Here is a 19,559-nt window from a genome sequence, read left to right on the forward strand (position 1 = left end):
CTCTGTGGATAGCTAATGACTACTGACTGCTTGTGGAGCACAGTGCTGCTTCTGGAAATCCTAAAACTTGCCCCGTCCTATCGAAGACCATCCAAACGAAGTGAAAATGGAGAAGCTGCTGTTTCTAAAACCGCAGTGGTTTAAAAGGTGGGCTTAATTTCAGTTCCAGGTATTGGCGGCAAAGCGACTGAGAAAGCCATCGCAGGCAGCATCGCCTGCCACTGGTCCTGAGGGCCACTTGGCCAGGGGAGGGCTGCCAGGCCAAGCTGGAGCCAGCAACGTTTTGTTGCCCCTCCTTCTTAAAAGTTACATTTACTTTTTTTAAAAGTTATGTTTATGGAAGACGAAAACAAATCACCACGCAATATGCAAAACAAGACATTTATTCTTAGAAAAGCAGTCAGGTTTATGTACAGTGAGCCACAGAAGAGTTAAAATCGTGTACTGCTGCCTTCAGGATCCTTCCAACGTGCCTTCTTTGACTATGACTCGTGCGAGATTTCGTGCAAGAGCAAGTCGCAGCATTTCCACTTTCATAGTCTCAACGTCATCCTAAAAGCGAGCAGAGTTTGGGTTAGACTGTTAGATGCAGTAACGAGCTGGGGACAGGTTCTCTTCCTGGGCTTTGGAAAGTAGGGATGGGTCGTTAAGAGGGAGAGCACATGTACATGTACCTGTTACAGGGACCTGAGAAGAGCAAAAAAACTACGTTTTGCACTTTTTAGATCAACACAGACAGCACTGCCAAGCCTTCTCTTTTTCTGGCAGCTGCAGGGGTTTGCATGTGTAGCAAACGGCTCCCTGTTCTGTGCCTGCACCCTTCAGAGCCCGAGCTGCGAGATGGCAGCATCTCAGCTCTTCATTGCCCGTGTAATTTGCAATTATTTGTCTTGGAAAAGCATCAGAGTCCCATCCAAATCAGCAGAACGGTGCGGAGCGGAAGTACTCCTGTAGTGGGTTTGCATATACCTAAATATCTCCTGATGATGCCTCGTTTGGTTGGCCTTTAAAAATAACGATGCGCACCAGCCTCGGTAACTCCGGCTCTCCCCCTTTTCCTGCCCCCACGCAGGAGTATCTGTAGAGTTTGCTTTCCCCAACCCTCCCCCCAGCCCCACCCCTGCGTTATCCTGTTGTCCTCAAAACAGGAGCTACCTGGAATTTCTGCTTATCCGACTTCCCAGCCGTCAGGTCTTCCAGGCATCGCATCAACTCGTAGGTCTGCTCTGCTGAAAATACCACCTGTGGAAATGAAAGTGCTTACTGAAAATGACGAAGTTTAAGGACATCGCGCAGCCTGAGATGGGAACTCAGCTGAGAGGAGAATGCTTTCACATCCCACAGATCCATTCTGACCCTTTAAACCACAGGATCAGAGGATAATTCAGGCTGGAAGCGACTTTGGGAGGTCCCTAGTGCCACCTCCTGCACACAGCAGGGTCAGCCACCAGCTTGGAGCGGGTGCCTCTGGGCTTTATCCAGCCATGGGTCTGTAATGGCTAAACTGTCACTTTTTGGATGGATCTTAAAGCAAAAAATGGGGTTAAAAGAAGGGAGCACACTAGAAAAATCTTCAAGCCAAGCACTAGAAGGAACTGGATGCAACATGTACTTGAATTATTAACGTATGTGTCTTCCACTGCTGTTTTCTAAATGCAGGGAACCAAGTTAGGAGCTGATTATCCCAAGCCAGCGTGCTCCCACCGATGGGACACTTGGATAGCTGTGCAATTCTGAACAGTTCTCGCACACTGGAAGTGTGCCGGGGGGCAGAAAGGGGGTCACCAACTTTGAGAAGAAAAGAAAGGACAGGGGCGGTTGTCAGCTGTGACCGGCGTGCTCACCTCTTTCTGCTCCAGCAGGGGAAGGGCGTCTGTCAGCAGGGTCATCCAGAAGGAGCAAGGAGCGATGTGAGCCGTCATCAACATCAAAAGCAACTTGGCAGCTTCAGAGAACCGCTTCTCCCCATACAGCCGGTGGAATTCTCGGTACTTGCCTGCACACGGGTGGTGGTGAAGGGTAAAAGGCATCAGTCAGGGCCGGGCTACGGGACGGCGGGAGGTCGTTTGCTCCCATGAAGCCTGCGGCAGAGCTACCCCCAACCCAAATGAGTCTCCAAAGCAGCTGAGAGTCTGGGGGAACGGGAATCTTGTGCATGAGGAAAGGTTAAAAGAGAGGCTGGCTGAAAAGGCAGCCAAAAATCCATTACTGTTCTTGGTAAGGTTTAGTGTTTGAACCAGCCTGTTCACTAACTAGTACTGTCTGGTGCCAAGTGTCTGCAGGGTGAGCACCAGCACCACTGGCTCGGAGAAGCTGGCGGTGTCTGCAGAAACCAGGAATGGGAGCAGAGGGGTGGGGGGTGAATGTTCTTTTTGATATCGCAGAGTATCAGGAGGTCTGAAAGGCTTCATTGTCTTCCTGATTGTTTAAAGGGAAACTGAGACCTTTGTTAATGTGGCAAGTTCTGCTTTTGCTAAGAATTAGTTACATCGATATCCAGCATGGGAGAACTGGCTGAGGATGAAAGCGAGCTTTATTCTGCAGCTTTGTTTGTATCCACTAAACTGTCAAAATACTGGAAGTAATGATTCCCATTCAGATTCACCTCTGACTGATGCCTGAGCTCAAGATAGAAACCTGTGAAAGTTGTCCAGCAAAAGTACACCTGATGTTTCTAAAAACTCCAAAGGAAAACCAAGCAGAAATATTTTCAGGCCTTTCAGAATTTCTTATAACGAGCAGAAAGGGAGGTAATTTCTCTACACACACAGTGACACAATTAAAAAACAAACCTTTGGGGGCTGATGTGAGGATCCCTGGGTGCCATTGGGACACAGAGATATGAGGGACCAACTTGGTAAATCACCGTTAGCTTCTAGGCTTCGTTTAGGATAAGGTTTAAACGGAGGGAATACAGTTCCCGTTTTGCAAGCTTGGACCAAACGGGAACAGATGAAAGGCAGGATCACCCTCACTGTAATGCTGGCGTCAGCCAGAAGGGAGTCAGTCCAATTGCCAACAGCTATTCCCAATTCCTGTTAGATTTGGCCCCAGTAACTGGGCTTGCTAACTGCCGCAGCTCCCCAGAAAGGTGCATTTTTGCTCTGTTTCCTGTCTTGCTCCATTAATCAAAGGCCACAGAGCAGCGGCAGCCAGATGGGCAGGTTATCACAGCCCACGCTTGTGCCAGCCAGGAGAAGGAAGCTGTGGTATGTAAAGGAAACTCTCTGGAGGCACTGCGCCGTTACTTGGCACGGCTGCGAAAGGGTAGGAGGGATCTTTTGTTTGAGTGAGCTTGAAATTGGCATATGGAGCCAACAAACGTATTTGAGATTCTGCAGAACTTTGTGAACTTAGTAGAACTATCACATTGTCAAAATAACTTAAACCACTGGTTTACTCTTCCAAGGAAGCACCCCAAAGTCTTCCAGATTGTGTTTGTTGGTATTTCCAAGTCTCTCTAGGTAGTGATACAGTCTGGAAAAAGACTAAGCAAGGGGAAGCCTACAAGTGTCAGAATTCCAGACTATCCCGCTCAAAGCGGCACAGAACAGATGCCTACTGCGAGTGCAGTTTAAACGCAGCCTCCTGGCAGCAAGCAGGCTGCATCCCAAATCACCTGCAGTCATTTGTTTTCCCCTCATCACTAAAACAGCGTGTAGCCAGGTGGAGGAAGACACAAATCCAAATAATTCGTGGAGTTAATTATGTTCTAAATTAACAGACCAGAATGAAAACTGTATACTTCTTACCAAGAAATGTTAGCCGGTCACTAAGCAGCATGGATGGTCCCAAATTATCAATGAGGTCTAAGTCAGAGAAGCACCCCCTTTCACAATAGTCCTTAAGGAACCTAGGGAGAAAGTAAAACACAATAAAAGCTTAGAGGAGAGAACATCATCCACATCCATTTTCTGTCTCCTAATCCCTTCCCAGAAAACTTCACTGGACAACCGAGTTTCATCTTAATCAACTTGCCTCGAGGGTTTCAGAAAACAACAAAACATTTCCTGGAAATGGCCAGTGCACGGGTGTAATGTGCATTTAACAGACATTCTATTTATTCTTCTAGATTTTGTGGTAGTTGAGATCTGTTCTTTAAAAGGAGTAAGTAAAGGAAGGAGCACAGGAAGCTGAAGCTGATGGATACATAAATAACACTCCCAGATCATAACAAAAGCTCTATTTTTCTGCTGTGTAAAAAAAGTTGTTAAGCAGCAGGAACAAAAACAATTCTGAAAGCTTTTCATCTGTTTTGTCATAGCCTTCATTATGCTGCTTTTTTCAGAGCTCCTTCCTGTGATGGTTTTCTTTCACCTTCTGTTGAAAGAAATACAATGATTCCCACTCCTGCAAAGAACAAATGAGAAAAAAAAAAGCCAAACCCAAACCAGCAATCTCTTACTACTCCCTTTTTTCACTGTCGAAGATAAAGAGTACTGCCTGGCTACCTAGCCAGAGTGCAATTTCAAATTATACTCTATGCAATGAGATTGGTACCTGCCTATTTCCAATTAGCAAAATAATACATGACATGGATAGCTAGAGATTAAAAGCAGCATAAAGAGAGCTGACACAGCTTTTTTTCTAGGCCTAAGCTAAGCGTTGGCATCCTCTTCAATTTTGTAACAACCTTCCCACCCCTGCAAGGTCAGACATCGTGACAAGCTTAGGCAAAACCAGGGACATGACAAAACCTGACTCTTTGTTATGCACGTTAGAATTGTGGGTTGAGATTTTCTGTAGAAATGGCTTAAGTGACTCCCAACGACTTGTTTGGAGATTGCATGGTAGACTGCTTAAAAATGGTCTGCTGAATAACGCACAGGCGGGGATTATCCTCCACCCAAATCAGTTCCCTGGTTCACCCTACAGGCCACCAACAGCCATATCGGAGCAAGTGACAGGGCAGTGCATGAGACAGAGAAATTGCCAATAGAAATGTTTATCAAAGCGAAGTCTAAGAGCTTTGGACTGTCAGATAAAGCCAATCTGTTTCATCTCTGCATTTCATGAAGTAAAACGGTAGAAAAGAAACAGCCAGAGCGTTGCAGATGAGAGTACCCAAGGATGTCGTTTTCTAGTCCAGAAGCAGGGACTTGGTCAGAGGGGAAGACAACCCCTACCTGCCTGCAGCAGACCCCTCTGGTCCCCTTCCTACCACCCCCTACAGCAGTAGCTGCCTGAGAGCTTCCGACTCACCGGTCTGATATCAATGTAGCAAAAGCTGCATCCTTAGCTCTGATGCTCCACGACAGCGCAGAGCCCAAGCGATTATTCCGCAGAGCTTTCATGGCCATGATTTTGCAGATGCTACGAACTTAGGAAAAAACAGAGAAGAGGGAAAGAATTACTTCCAGTAGTTTCTCTTGTATCACTACAAGCAATGAGATTTAAAAATCAATCACCTTGTTCGTGCATCTGTCTCTGCTCGCAGATCCTCAGCACTTTGAGGGCCTTCTGTTCCGTGTTAAGGGGTATCCGTTCAATATGAAGCTCCAAATATACCCTCCCGTATTCTGGGCAGTGGTCAAAGTAATCCACCCCCAGCTGCCAGAGGCTAAGAGAGGAAAAAAAAAAAAAAATCATCAAGCATGCCAATCATATAAATCTTAAGTAAGGCCAATGCTGGAGCCACAAGGAAAATCTGAGTCTGCGTTAATAACAGTTAGCTCTGATTAACTTAATACGCAGATCTAAAATAGTTTTCATTTTCTACCAAATACCAGCTGCCCCTTATACATCCCTGGAATATCTGCACCTCACAAGTGCTTTGGTGCAAACTGCTATATACCAAAAAAGCCAGGGGAGGCGGGAGCAATTCTACCCTGGTCAACGGGCCTGAGGGATTCTAACAGCTAGCTTTTGTCTTTCGTTCAGAAAGGAAAACACCTTTGCTGAAATTCTAACAGTAGCTGCCGTTACGTTTTGCCTTTTTACTTCATTAACATGTAGTTATTTGTTTGGGCTGCCTCGCTGTTAAGTCTATATCCTCCGAGTAAAAAAAACAAAACAGTTGCTACCTGTGATGGGAGAAGAGTCCTGAGGCATACTCTAGCAGGAGGAATTCACGCATGTTTGAACCGAAACTGGGGGGAAAGAGAGAAAATAAGCAGGCGTTATTATGTGCACCTCATTGGAAAAAACTGCTGACTTTATTTCACAAGTACGTTTCATTTGTGCAGCATGTTTTCTCATGGACTATCTTAATAAGCTTCATACCTCAGGCCTAAGCATGCAGGTCAGCTTTCTCCTTGGGAAGACCTGCCAAATATTTACAGCACTTAGCAGATATAACTGAGAGAAAGTGCTTTAAGAAACTGAAACTTCAAGGGAACTCGGATAGCAAAATTCAATTGCTCAAACTTATAAATGTATTCAGAATCTAAGTACAGAAACTCTTCTTAGATCAGTTTCTCACCATTCCCTAAAATCACAAACATTTGGGCCCTTGATTATATTTCAGATAAAATTATATTTAAAAAAATAAAATCCTAACACTGCACTGAGGCATTGCTGAACAGCATGTCAAATGCATCTGGTCAGCAACGGCTGTTGCTTCTCAGAGCATCTGGGCTGCCTGTAACTTCAGAGGCACATGCGGTACCTTCATTCTCCATCCTCTGTATATGCCCAAGACGCTCCCTTTCAACCAAAATCCACGTGCTGTTTCAGTCATCCTGGCTGCTGGGTTGTCAGAATAATCAATGCAAATAAATACTTACTAGAGATTGTGAGATTGCAGTAGTTTACAGTGATCCAGTAGGTCAGTCAGATGAGCCACAAACCACCAGTTGCTCAGGGCGATGCTGTATTTGAAGCAAGCGAAAGAAAGAAAAACCTAAGCCTACCACTGCCAAGGAATGCGTCAGGTTTTCCACAGGCGTGTCTTACCAGTACAGAAGCTCTGTTACAGTATAATGTCTGGTTGCGATGTCCCAGACCTTAATGGAATACTTTTAATTGCTGCCTGCTTCATGTATTTTTGCTAAATTCTTTGAAAGGATGATCAAGCAGGCTGTACCCATATCCTCTCCCCCAAATACTATTGGAAGCAATACCACAGAACTAGAGAATCAAAAACCTTAAAACTCAACCTGCATTCCTTGATCACTTGGTGCATCTCAAATTCAAAGGCTGCCATTAAAATCGTGTCTAGAGGCTCAGGGCTGCTTTCTCCACCCAGGAACAGGTCCATACTAGACTGTGGAATGAGATTACAAGAGATGATACATGCAGAAGTTGTGAGATGGTAAAAGACAGACGTTTGTTTGGATGTAGCAGCCTCGTTTAGGTTATTTTATGGGAAATAATAGCTCACAGAGACTGAACACATTAACAAAAAAGATTTTTCCTTATTTTAGCGTAGGAAAACAGTTTGCAGGAACAAGACTGGTAACATGAGACATGGAAGGGACTGGGTCTTCAGCAATTATCTGTCCGCTCTATCAGTCTGCCAGTCCACTTACAAATTCTAGGAAACATCTTACAGGTATATAGTTGCTGTAAGATGTCAAACCTCGCAAAGTTTTCCTTTAAGTAGAGTAACCACCCTTGTGTGCATAAAACGGTGGTGAATATAAAAATAATTCTATTTCATGCCTGTGCATAAAACCGCAGTTCCATTGGCTTCACAGTTGGATGGGAATACAGGAGTCGGGTGACCAGAAAGTGGTACCAAGTAGTCATCAGTTCCTTTTTCTCCAGTATGGCATCCTCGTCTCCCAGCAGGATCTAACAGGAGAAAAACATAGGAGTAATTCTGCAAATTCAGCAATGTACACAGCTGCATCGTAACTCTTCAGAGGCATTACTCCCATTTTGCAAAGCTGAGGATTTAATCAAAACTAAGTAACAAAGGACAAAGATCCTTCTCAGATAATTAGCCTTATGACCTTGGACACGAAGAGAAAATGATCTGCCCAGGCTTGCAAGGACTGTTGCAAAACAAAGAACACAATACAGAAGACTGGCCTGAAATGTCCTGATTTAATGAACAGATCATCCCAGCATATTAAAGTTACTTATGGCTGCAAAGGGCTCCTGAAATGCACAAGGATGGATCCAATACCTGTCCACAGTTCCCTCCCTTCTCAGCAAAAACATACCTTGCAGATGGATTCCATGTGGGAATTGGAAGCAAAAGTTCCATCTTGTAGATAACGCTGACATTCTTCATGCCAGTGCTGCCACTTCAGCTCCATCTCTGTCAGTGTCTGGGTGTTGCCAAGCTGAACAGAGGATAAAATATGTAAAATAAAGAAAACACCAAGTCAAATCACAGCAGGTTCTTGGGCTGAACTCACAGTCACTTATGATAAAAAGCTAAACACGGGGCTGCCATCAAATTTCTCCTTGTCCTACAGTTGCATTTGAAGTGTCTTCCTTTACCCACCTAAATAAGGCAAAGGAGAGCCTGTGAAAGGTAACTACGATGCAGCTGCTTTTTCCTTCACAAAGAAATCACTGCAACAGAGAGAAACTGCTGGTAAAGTCTTCAGAGAACATTCTGTACAAGAGAACAGTTCTCAACAGGAACTGTTTCAGACAACTGGATCATGTATCCTGCTAAAAAAAAAAAATTACTTTTCTAATTATGTTGGCTTGTCACCTAACAGTCTTCTATCTGAATGGTTGGTCCTTCTGGGCCAATATTATTACTGGATTCAGATTGAGACGTTTTAATAGTGAACAAATTGTGATGTTACAGGAGACACACCAGAGGTGGCTCTCTTTTCCCAATGGAACTGCATGAAAAAAAATCCACTTTGTACATACACTGGGCACAGGCATCTTCTTCATCAAGTCATCCAAGATTTTGTACATGTTCACTGACGTGGGATTGGCACTGGCTTCCTTGGAGAGCAAGTGCCGTGCTTCATCCATTCGGCCTTGCAGCACAAAGACATCCACCTGCAAAACCCACACATCTGTGAGCACCACACTGTGCAAGGCTACGAAATACCCAGGAAAAGTACCAGAGGGGAACTGTAACTTGTGATTTAGGCAAGTGGAGTTAAAATGGTTAAACTGTAGGCCCCGCTAATTCAAATACACGGTGTAAGTCTTATGGATTGTGAAAGGATCAGGGAACGAGGGGTAGGATGATCTTCAGAATGGCTTCATCTTAAAACCTATATAAGCATATAGCAGCAGTGCCCTAGGTATCAGTTTCTGAGAAGCAGTCTCTCACATCAAGTAGGGAAGAGGAAGGCAAAACACATAGGCACAAATTCTCTTTAAGATTCTTATAGGTTACTGTACTAACCACGTTCCAGAAGAGTTTGTGTTTCGATGGATTTTCACTGCTCAGAACTTCACGGACCATGTTGTCAACATCACAGACATGAAGTCGAACCCAGTCAAGGAGGCGAAGAAGAAGGGGGCCAGCTTTACGCAGAGAAGATTTAATTCTGTTAGTTCCCAAGTGTTTGTTCCGAGACTGCGATCTTACACACTTCTAACCTTTATGGTTTGACAATCGTGAGGTTTACTGATTGGATTTCTACCTGCCACACTTCAATTGCAAAGGAACAGAGTTCCTGAAGTAGCCAGGCTGTGGGAGCACCAGGCTGCTAACAGATTTCCACGTGGCAAATTTTAGACAGAAAGCAACACAGTCCAGCAGAAAACCCTTACCAGTTACTTGAAGAAATAAAAGGTGAGTCATTCAGATCATAAATCTTGCAATGCCAAGAGACACATAGAATGTTGTTGTTTAATTGAGCATCAATCCATTATTATCAACTGCATAGGAGGAAGAAATCTGGCACTAGGTAATGAACTTTTCTTCAGCTTAAGTAATCCACAATTTGGGAATCTCTCTTCTGAATTCTGGGACTGTGCAAGTAGCGTATTTGTATAATCCAATTTCCTTAAAAAAATGGTTTACTGCTTTAAAATGCTGGTGTAAATAAACTGACTTTAAAAATGGCACCCTAAAGTTAAAGGAGTTACATCAGAGAATGCATAAATGTTAGCTGGCATCAACGTATTTGACACTTAAAGATGTGTTTGTGCTTAGAAGTCAAATAAATTGGCAACAACTTTTGATATCCCTCTTCTTCACCACCTTTCTGTCAAAAAGACAATTTAAATCGTACTGTAGTATGCATGAGGGGAAAAAGTAGAAAGCAAATCTAATAGCTTGACATAATTCAATATGAAGGCAGCAATTTACTGAGGCAGAAGAGGTATTAAAAGGCTTATTGACACTTTTCATCTCTCTAAAACATAATAAAATATGACATAATGGATGCTATATAAATTTTAAACAAATAAATATAAAAAAAAGCGTCCTTCAGTCCTAACATCAAGGTATTTCACTGCTCACCTGCAGCTGCTTCAACAAAGAGAATCTCACAGAGGTTCCAGATCAGCTCCATTGCAGAGAGAATAGAAACCTGAAAAAAGCAGCAGGGCCACGTTTCAAACTTAATTATTCCAGTTGTTGGGGTTTTTTTAACCACACAAAGGCATGTGCTGTCCATAGCAATCAGTTAAGCTCAGTTCTTACAGACAAGAGAAACGTCACATTGCAGTTTCACAGATACAAATTAAGAGATGGAAAGAAGCCACAACTTCTCAACACACATCCAGCTTAGAAAATGTTGATGCTATTTGTGAACTGAAATGCAACGACAATCTGTCATCAGCGGGCAATACTGAAGAGGACAGAAAATTATTTTCAGCCTTTTTGCACTCCTGAAGATTTAACAATACAAACAGCAAAGGCAGAAAGAAAGGCCAGTGAAGCAACGTCCCTGCAGCTAACAGGACAGAACTCCTGTCAGCACGCTGCTCTCCCCGTAAAACTCTTCTGGTGTCTGACAGTTCACGGTGAACACCTACCGCCTGCTACGAGGCTCAGATGCAGCTGAGTGGAACCTGAGCATTTGAGAGGCAAAGGTTCAGATGGGCAAGTACCGGCCCGCAGCTGACTTTAGGGTAACAAGAAAACATCACACCTATAACACTGAATATATGTTTAAGCAATGGCAGTGAACTGAGACGCTGGGCATCTTCTTGTTGTTTTAGAAATACAGGAGCTAACTATTTCTTCCCGTTTACTCTTGGTCATGAACTGCATCCAATATACTAAGCCAGAGTTAAATCAAAAATGCCTTATTGCCACAGTGCTGGCCTTGATGAATTGACTAACTCGCGATTCACGACCAGTTGTGCCTAGTGACACGATTGCAGATTACCTGTGTGCTATACTGGCTCTGCAGGGCTGGGTCCCGGGCTGAAACTGAGGGAAGAATAAGAAAGGTCAAAGAGCAACGTATTTACCTTTCGCAGCCCTTTCTGGGCTCCTAAATAAAGACAATATGTGAGCACTCAGCAAGAACAGACCTAAATGAGTACACACAGGGCAAAGCTAACTTGTACGTAGAACTTTCTAACTTTTTTTTTTTATAAATCCTGTGCAAATCTGGGTATGGCTACAGGGCACGGATGGAAGAGTAAAATCTCCCACTTTCTGGGGGAAGCAAGCTGTTAGTTTGGCCTCATATTTCCCATAAAACTGCAACCAGAGATATGAAAAGACTGCAAGCCCCCAGAAAATCAAACACAGTGGAAAGAAATATCTCTGACCACACTGGATTTGCAAACCAACTTGGAACTGATGCAAACCAACGATGGAAATGGAGTCGATCATTCCTGAAATCTACGTGTGCTATTTTACAGTAGTTGCAATAACTTACAATTGAAACGCTACTTTTATAATTGCAAACAGCATTTCCTTTTATTGCAGGAAGAGAACAAACTTACAAGCTGCCTGGTGCATGTCCTCCATACAGGCTCTGATCACCGAGCGGTAGTTTTTACTCACTTGAACCAACCTGCCAAACACAAACAGGCTTTGGTTAGAGAGACCTGTTGGAGCTTTACTCTCGCGCCCGTCAGCCACTAAAGCCTCGCACGTTTCCCTGCAGCAGCAGCCGCTCCTGTGCTGGGGTGAATCCAGGGGGGATCAGCAAGGCTGCACACGCCGGCAATACACTGGCAGAGGGGTGGTCGGCATGGTTCCTGAAATGATCAGGGCCTGGGTTTGTAGAATTACCCCAGAATGAGCCCAGAACAGCCGGGTTTTCGGCACTGCTGCTGCTTACAGCAGCTCTGAGCAGCCTGGCCCACGGCATGTGCCCGGCTGGAGGCATCTATAAGCAAATAGCATCTGCCTGGCTGCAGCAGGAGCGGCGGCGGGGTCCCCACCGGGGGCTCGTCCCCCCCGCGCCCCCACTCACTGCGCTTTCCTCGACTTCCCCACCAGCTCCTCCTCGCTCCGCTGGAGCCCGATGAAGATCCCGTGCGACTCGTTGAAGAGTTTCCGCAGGGTCTGGATGTAGATGTCCTGATCCTTGCGGACCACGAAAACGCGGGAGGCGCTGGGCCCTCCCTCCCCGGTGCCTGCAACACAGCCCGTCAGCGCCCGGGGACGGGACGGGGACCGGGTGGGGGACGGGGATCGGGGACCGGGGATCGGACGGAGGACGGGGATCGGGGACCCACCTCTGCGGCCGAAGAGGGTCTCGCACACCAGCACCTCGGCGGGGCCCCAGGCGAAGCACAGCTGCCTGGCGGCGGGGTCCGCGCCCGGCACCACCTGTGAGGGGACAGCGGCGGGTCAGAGGCGCCCGCACCGCCCCGGCCCCCCCGGCCCGCCCCGCCCCGCCTCGCCTCGCACCGCACCATCAGCGGCGGCTCCGCATCCAGCTCCTCCATGGCGCCGGCCGCGCTCCGCTCCCGCCCACCGGCCCGGGGAGGCCCCGCCGCGGCTGCCCGTGCCGCTGCCTGCGCCGCCCGCGCCCCCGCCCGCCGCGGCCCCCGGCCCCGCCGCGCACCGGCGCTTCCCCGCGGCGCCGCCGGCCCAAGCGGGGGGCGCGGCCGGGGGAAGGGGCCCGCGGGGCCCCGCCGGTTCGGGGCAGGCGCGGCCGCTCGCCCCGGAAGCGTCGCCGCTGCCGAGGCCCCTCCGGGGCGGGAGCGGGGCTGGGGCTGGGGCTGCTCCGCTCCGGCTGGGGCTGTCTCGGGCGCTGCACACGGGCCGCCGACCGGCCACCCCCAGCCCCGCCAGGCGGCGGCTGCCGCGGCCCGGCCCCCCGGAGCCCGGTCAGGCGGCGGCGGCCCCGGCCGGGCCCCGAGCGCCGGCAGTGGGGCAGGGCCACCCCGACGCTGCCCCCCCGAGCCCCGTACGCGGACCGCGGGGAGCGGCAGGATGGGTCCCCCGCGCCTCCATCGTTCTGTTGCCCCGTGGCTGCGGTGCTGGCCGCAGGAGCGAGGCGAGCCGGTGGGTCGCTCAGCGCCGTGTCCGTGTTGGCTCTCCCGACCCGGCTGCCCGCTAATAACCAGGCTGTCATTAACTGGCGGGCGGCCCTGCAGGCGGCCGGAGGTGGCGTTCCCTGCAGCGGAGCTGCTGGAGCTCTGGGGCAAGCTCACTGATAAAGCTGAGCCATCAAATTATGTGCTTTATGACTTGAGCGAGTTGCCCGCAGGCTGGAGACAGCCAGGGTCCTAACGTAGGATCTAATGAAACATTAGATCGATCAGATCCGGTCGGGGAGATGTGCTGGCAGGTGTCAGCTCGACGGTGCCGCATTCGCTTGCTCCGGGCCGTGAGAGTTTTGTCCCTTCTCTTCCCAGTGGGGCTCAGCTTGGGGGTGAATACCCACTAGGGACTGGGCAGGGTTTGCCTGCTGGAACTGCCTCATCAACTGGGGACAGGCATTTTAGCTGGGCCCATAACGATAGGACAAGGGGGGATGGCTTTAAACTAAAAGAGAGTAGATTTGGATTAGATATTGGAAGAAATCCTTCCCTGTGAGGGTGCTGAGGCGCTGGCACGGGCAGCCCGGAGCAGCTGTGGATGCCCCATCCCTGGCAGGGCTCAAGGCCAGGCTGGACGGGGCTGGGGGCACCCTGGGCTGGTGGCAGAGATCCATGTCCATGACAAGGTGGTGAGAACTAGATGATCTTTAAGGTCCCTTCCAACCCAAACTATTCTCTGATAGGAACTTTCTAACTCGGAGCTCACGTACTGGTGGAATTGAACTTGAGTATCTGCTGATAACTTGGTGTGATAAAACAGTAACCACACACTGCTGCTTTCCTTCTATCTCTGCATACTCCTTGCTTTTTGCCTATTCTTCTCAAGAACAAACTTGTTCAGTGATATGCTTTTAAAGAAAAATACTAGCAATGCTATCTCACTGAACTTGCAGCTAGAAGAAGCCAGCCTCTCTCAGACTGGTGCTTTTCAAAGAAGCTCACGAAGAATTAATTTTTCAAGATAGCTTAAATCATTTGCTGTCCTCATATGACAAATGCTGCAACACTCCACTGCTAAATTGCCCTTTTTTACTTTATTGGCTACTGCATCCATCATTTCCAGTGAAAATAAAGCCAGCAGTTATCTTTGGTAAGAGCACACTGTGACACCAATTGTGCTGAGAAAAGGAAGCGGTGTCTATTCAGGTCAGTCAGGAGGAACAGCTTGTTGCAGTGTAGAAGAATTTTAAATAAATCTTCAGAAACCTGCTTGAGAAACTAAGACTCACCAGTTTTAAGAAAGCTTATCATTTATTGTGGGTAAGAGTCCTGTGTTTTGGGGGAATTTGGGGATGTGCACGTATTCAAATCTGTTGTATGAAGTCAAATTCATCTGTGGTCCTATAAAATGGTGCTGCTCTATGCTGCAGACGTCTGAGCACATTAGTGCTGATAGCTAGATCCCAAATATCCTTCCACATGTTACTAAAATGGCTCCAGATACAAATCAAAACTGGATGTCTGAAAACCCAGCGATAGATAAGAGGTCTTCTGCTACCATCCTTCAAGGGTAAGGTGCTGCTTCTATAACTGCATCAGTTTCTTGTGACTGGTAGAAGGAGACTTCTAATGGCTTATGCTGGAGAAAAATACAGAGCCCACTGCTTGTATGGGTGTCATAATTAAAAGCCACTAATGAACTAAACCAAATAATTAATATAGAGCTGGCTAATTCTCTTAATGGAAATCTGAGACTTGCCTACCAGGTGAGATCCTTGCTACAAGGATGGGAGTCACTTATTTGTTTTCCATGCAGTGATGCTAAGGAGTTCTTTCCATGGGAGCTCATTTGAGTATCAACTGTGATAGCAGAACTTGCCACCTGAGGCTTTCCTAGGGATGCTCAAGTGCCTGGAGTGCCCCTGTGTTCTTTTACTGTGCCACATGTGTTTCTCTTGCTTTCCTTTTATCCTTTTCCAAACATAACACTTGTCTCTGTGGGCCACTCTGTGGGGAGCCACAGCCCTACCCGCAGGGAGAGTCAGCCAAAAGGCAGGTGATCAGCCTTTACCAACGATATTGCAAGGCCTGACAACCCTGGAGAGTGCCCGTCGGTCTCACTGGGCTTATTTCTCTTCATCAGCATGGAGAGAGGAGTGTTGATTACTGAGGTGGTGAGTCTAGGAGTGGGACAGCATCTTCTTCTGCTCCAGGATCTATCCTGTGTAAAGAGACACTAAAATCTGGTCCAGGAACTCTGATCCTTTCCTGCCGGCTCTTGGCACGTGCAGTCTGCTTTGCTGACTCGCTAGAAGTGTAAGTGGCTTTTCATATTTGCAGTGTCTGATGCTCTTGAACAGATAAGGAAGGTGGCTGGTTCCTTGGAAAATCATCTTGGGAAAGGTGAGGTTTAGTATGAAATCTTGACATTTCTTTGTCCTCCTTTGAACATTAGCTGGAGGTCTGCACATATCTAAAAGGGAGACCTTCCTGCACACCTTGCAAAAGGGCTTCTGTGCCTGTCCCGTCCATGTAATTAAGCAGAATTGGGAACCGCTGCATCGGCATGGAGCTTCATGTGACTCAAAAAGGCTTTGGTGTACAGGCTCTGGGTCCAGCAAGGAAGGGGAAGGCAAAGACAAAGAGCAACTGTTACTGTTTTCCAGTCAGGAGAAAAAGAAAAAGAAAAAAAAGGCGAAAAAAACCCCAAAGCTTGATGAGGAGGGACGTTACTAAGTTGTGAAATAGGAGGTTTGAAAGCTATTTCATAACTTGGGGAACAGAGGGAATGATTGGCATCATGAACAGGGAAGGCACGGAACAGGCAGTGCCCCAGGCAAAAGGTATTTTCTATTCCCAGGGCTGAACTATTAATGAATAGCAAAGCCTGAATAAACCACTCAGACCTTCAGAGTCCAGGCTGAGAAGGCAGCTTTAGCCCTACTCGCTTGCTTACACCTTGAAATAACTGCTTTCTATTCTTGTACTGAACTAATTGCAAAGTAATACACAGTTTTGAAAGGGCTGGAGTTGCTTTTGTAGGCTTATGCTTGCTAATGTGCATAGCACACTCCTTCTGCTTGTAGCTGTCTTAATGTCTTAAAAATCCTAATATTTTAAAATCTCAGCGTGAAAGGGAACGTATATTGAACACCCATAGTCCCTACCCTCTTCAGATGAGCGTGGAGAAAAGCCAAAGGAGCTCTGCAAGATTGAGATGCATCATATTTCTTCCTTATAAAACTGCTGTATGACAATGAAACAAGGCATGGAAATATTTTAGGAAACAACACGTGGAATTTTTTTCCCCAGAGATGGAATTTCTCTGGAATTCTCACTGTGACGCTTCTCCATTCACTTCCCTTCAACTCTGTGCATTGAAGAGGAGGAGCTGAGAGAGACAAAAAGCTTTGCCTTTGCCCCCCTCTGCTGCAGCCTGGACCCTGCAGAACTGGGTCCTTTGTAGTTCCCAGTGTGGGTTCTTCCCTGCCGCTCGCTCCGAGTGCTGCTGTCTAGCCAGTTATCTTTGCAGGCACTCTGTTCATTATTAGCTCCACTAAATCTCCCGTATAACGCAAGCTTCCTCTGTTGCTATTTAAGAAGAAAAGCCAGACAAATACGAGGTTTGTAGAAACCTGCTCTGTGATTGGGGATCTGTGTAATTGGTGGCCACACCAATAGTGGTACAGATGAAACAGTCTTCAGGTTTTTTGAGTGCATCTTCTGCAGTGGCAGTGAAATCTTACATATTCTCATAAAATCTAGCATGGCCAGCAGGTCAAGGAAGGTGATCCTCCCCCTCTGCCCTGGTGAGGCCACATCTGGAGTGCTGTGTCCAGTTCTGGGCTCCCCAGTTCAAGAGAGACTGAGAAATACTGAAGAGGGTCCAGCAGACGCTACAAACATGATGGGGGGACTGGCACATCTCCCTGATGAGAAACGGCTGAGAGAGCTGGGCCTGTTTAGCCTGGAGAAGACTGAGAGGATCTTACCAATGCATACAAATATCTTAAGGGTGAGTGTCAAGAGGATGATGGGTCCAGGCTCTTTTTCAGCGGTGCCCGGTGACAGGACAAGGGGCAACGGGCACAAACTGCAACACAGGCAGTTCCATCTGAATCTGAGGAAAAACTTTACTTTGAGGGTGACAGAGCACTGGCACAGGCTGCCCAGAGAGGCTGTGGAATCTCCTTCTCTGGAGACACTCACAACCCATCTGGACACGATTCTGTGCAACCTGCTGTAGGAGAACCTGGTTTAGTAGGGGGTTGGACAGGTGACTTCCAGAGGTCTCTTCCAACCCTGATGATTCTGTGGTTTTCCTGTCTCCTTTTAAGCACATCTATGCTATTTGTGATGCTGGCCTTAATGTATGTCTCACTTGATGCCACTCCTGTGTTCACTTCTTTCACGCCACTCTCAGGCCTTGACCAGTTTCACCCCACCTCCCAAAGAAATCCTCCTCCTGGACCTGCAGCACAGAGTTCTTCAATGAGGGAGTGGGGGGAGAAGTGACGAGAGCAAAATAAAACGAGCAACATCAGTCTTGACGCCCTTCCTCACAGCGGTCGCTCCTCTATGATGTTGCATCATTTCTAAAAATAGAACTTACAGTCCTTTGGGAAATGGCACTCATCTTTTGTTCTGTAAAGTGGTTTCAGTCTCACTTAAAAAAGCCGTGTACGAGGTAGAATACAGGGCTTTAAGATGCTTTATTTCCTAGTTCTCACATATAATCCTGCTTCTTAATGGTGATAATGGACTTCAGAAGGTCCAACTGACATTGCTCATTGCTCTTCAGAGCTAAAATTAAAGGCGAGGGGAGATTGTAGGGGACTGATACACTGTCAGACTGTGTGAGGGGGATTTGTACAGAAGTGTGTTGTTTTCTCTAGCCACAGGTGCTTCTTGCCTCTCGGTACCTTAAATAGAAAAATAATAGCATGAGTAATTAAATGCAGGGAAAGCAGGCAGGATAGACTGAATGGAACAGCCTTTTGATGATAAATCAAGGAAAATGACACAGTTAGGAGTGGAAAGTACGGCTCAAAGGACTATCTGTTTGAGTCGCAGTCAAAATTTAAAACAGCATCTCAGTTGTCTTCCTGGGTCAGACTGAGCTCTTCTAGTGCCTGTGACTTTTCCAGAACTGACTCACAAAGACTCTTCAGAAGGAGTAAAATACTAAAACTAAAAGGTTCCATGAATTTTTTAACGAATTTTGATCTTTCAGAGCACTGAAGCAGAGGGTAAATGTTACAATATATGGGAGCCTAGTCTATGAGGACATGGTAAAAGACTTCACTGCGTGTGTTTAGCAGAAGCTCAGCAGGCTGTGTGGGCCACCTTCACAGCCTCAGGTAGGGTTGTGGCTGTGTTATTTTCTCAACTGTGGACTCGCTTGAAAGTTTGGCTTCAGCTTCCTGTCCTCAGTGGGTGTTAATCTTCTTCAGTTTCCAGACAATTGCAATATAACAAAAAGATCCCTGTGTGTCCGCACGCAGAAGGGAGGTACTGGAATGTGAAGTAACGTGACAAAAGGCAGAGGAGGGGGCTCAGATTCGAGAGTGAAAAGCGAGTCTGCAGTCTGTGCTTTGCTCAAGTTTCTCTTCAGTTGATGTTTCACTACTTGAGTAGTTTGTTCTGGACAAAACCCATTTCATAGTGTCTCTGGAACAGTGCAGGAGGTGCTTTATACACAGGCCCAGGTTTTGTCATGCCAGGAGCAGAAGGGTGGCATGACCATATGGCCACCTCTGTGCCGTGATCCAGAGCGTATTCACCACATGGAGCGGAGCTGGTGTGGACTAATGGCCACCTGGTAAATCCATCCCTGAAGCATCTACAAGGGTCATTTTTGTGGTGTTTCTTTTCCACCGATGTGCTGCAGAGAAACTGTTGACGAACGATGGTGGCGGGTCTAACACTGATGGGAAAAGGCCCAGAAACTTTTGTGGGAACCCTGGAGTTCCTGAGGATTTCCTCCTCCGCTCCATTGGGATGAGCTTGAAGAAATCACATCACTAGTAGTATGTCCTTTTATTTAGGGATTACAGTTTTTGAGGTGCTGCATCACGTGCCCTTAGCTCGTTGAAAAGCATGAGTAAACCTTGACTGCAATTGTTTTAATTGCATTCAAGATACGTTTTTCAGGCGCAGCAGAGGCAGGGCAGGCCCCAGATCCCTCTGCAGACACTACGTGTATTTCGGGGCAACCTCCCGCCTCACCTTCCTCAGGGGGAAGGTGGGGGGATTCGAAGTGCGGTGGATGGCTGTCAAACCTCGCCGAC

The 19,559-nt window shown here is 47.1% G+C and overlaps 1 protein-coding gene across 3 annotated transcripts in view; it reads right to left on the bottom strand.

Annotated features, from left to right (window-relative positions):
* Positions 1-367: 367 nt before the first annotated feature.
* Positions 368-19,559, bottom strand: part of NUP85 (nucleoporin 85) — a 246,140-nt gene continuing 226,948 nt past the window's right edge. The window contains exons 2-20 of one of the 3 annotated variants that reach the window (XM_080376692.1): positions 12,697-12,749; positions 12,517-12,610; positions 12,252-12,414; positions 11,776-11,846; positions 11,208-11,251; positions 10,334-10,403; positions 9,269-9,390; positions 8,779-8,913; positions 8,109-8,231; positions 7,603-7,734; positions 7,098-7,204; positions 6,726-6,809; positions 6,024-6,089; positions 5,409-5,560; positions 5,203-5,320; positions 3,753-3,853; positions 1,845-1,996; positions 1,156-1,242; positions 368-552 (exon numbers count right to left, since the gene is read on the bottom strand). In XM_080376692.1, coding sequence (XP_080232818.1) covers positions 454-552; positions 1,156-1,242; positions 1,845-1,996; positions 3,753-3,853; positions 5,203-5,320; positions 5,409-5,560; positions 6,024-6,089; positions 6,726-6,809; positions 7,098-7,204; positions 7,603-7,734; positions 8,109-8,231; positions 8,779-8,913; positions 9,269-9,390; positions 10,334-10,403; positions 11,208-11,251; positions 11,776-11,846; positions 12,252-12,414; positions 12,517-12,610; positions 12,697-12,729 — 1,953 coding nt within the window. In that variant the 5' untranslated portion in view covers positions 12,730-12,749 and the 3' untranslated portion in view covers positions 368-453. Of the gene's footprint in view, positions 553-1,155; positions 1,243-1,844; positions 1,997-3,752; positions 3,854-5,202; positions 5,321-5,408; positions 5,561-6,023; positions 6,090-6,725; positions 6,810-7,097; positions 7,205-7,602; positions 7,735-8,108; positions 8,232-8,778; positions 8,914-9,268; positions 9,391-10,333; positions 10,404-11,207; positions 11,252-11,775; positions 11,847-12,251; positions 12,611-12,696; positions 12,750-12,848; positions 16,708-19,559 lie in introns of those variants that run through there. The other 2 variants (XM_080376690.1, XM_080376691.1) reach the window with 2 other exon arrangements.

This window comes from Falco punctatus, assembly GCF_963210335.1.
Source record: "Falco punctatus genome assembly, chromosome: 1".
Classification (NCBI taxonomy): domain Eukaryota; kingdom Metazoa; phylum Chordata; class Aves; order Falconiformes; family Falconidae; genus Falco; species Falco punctatus.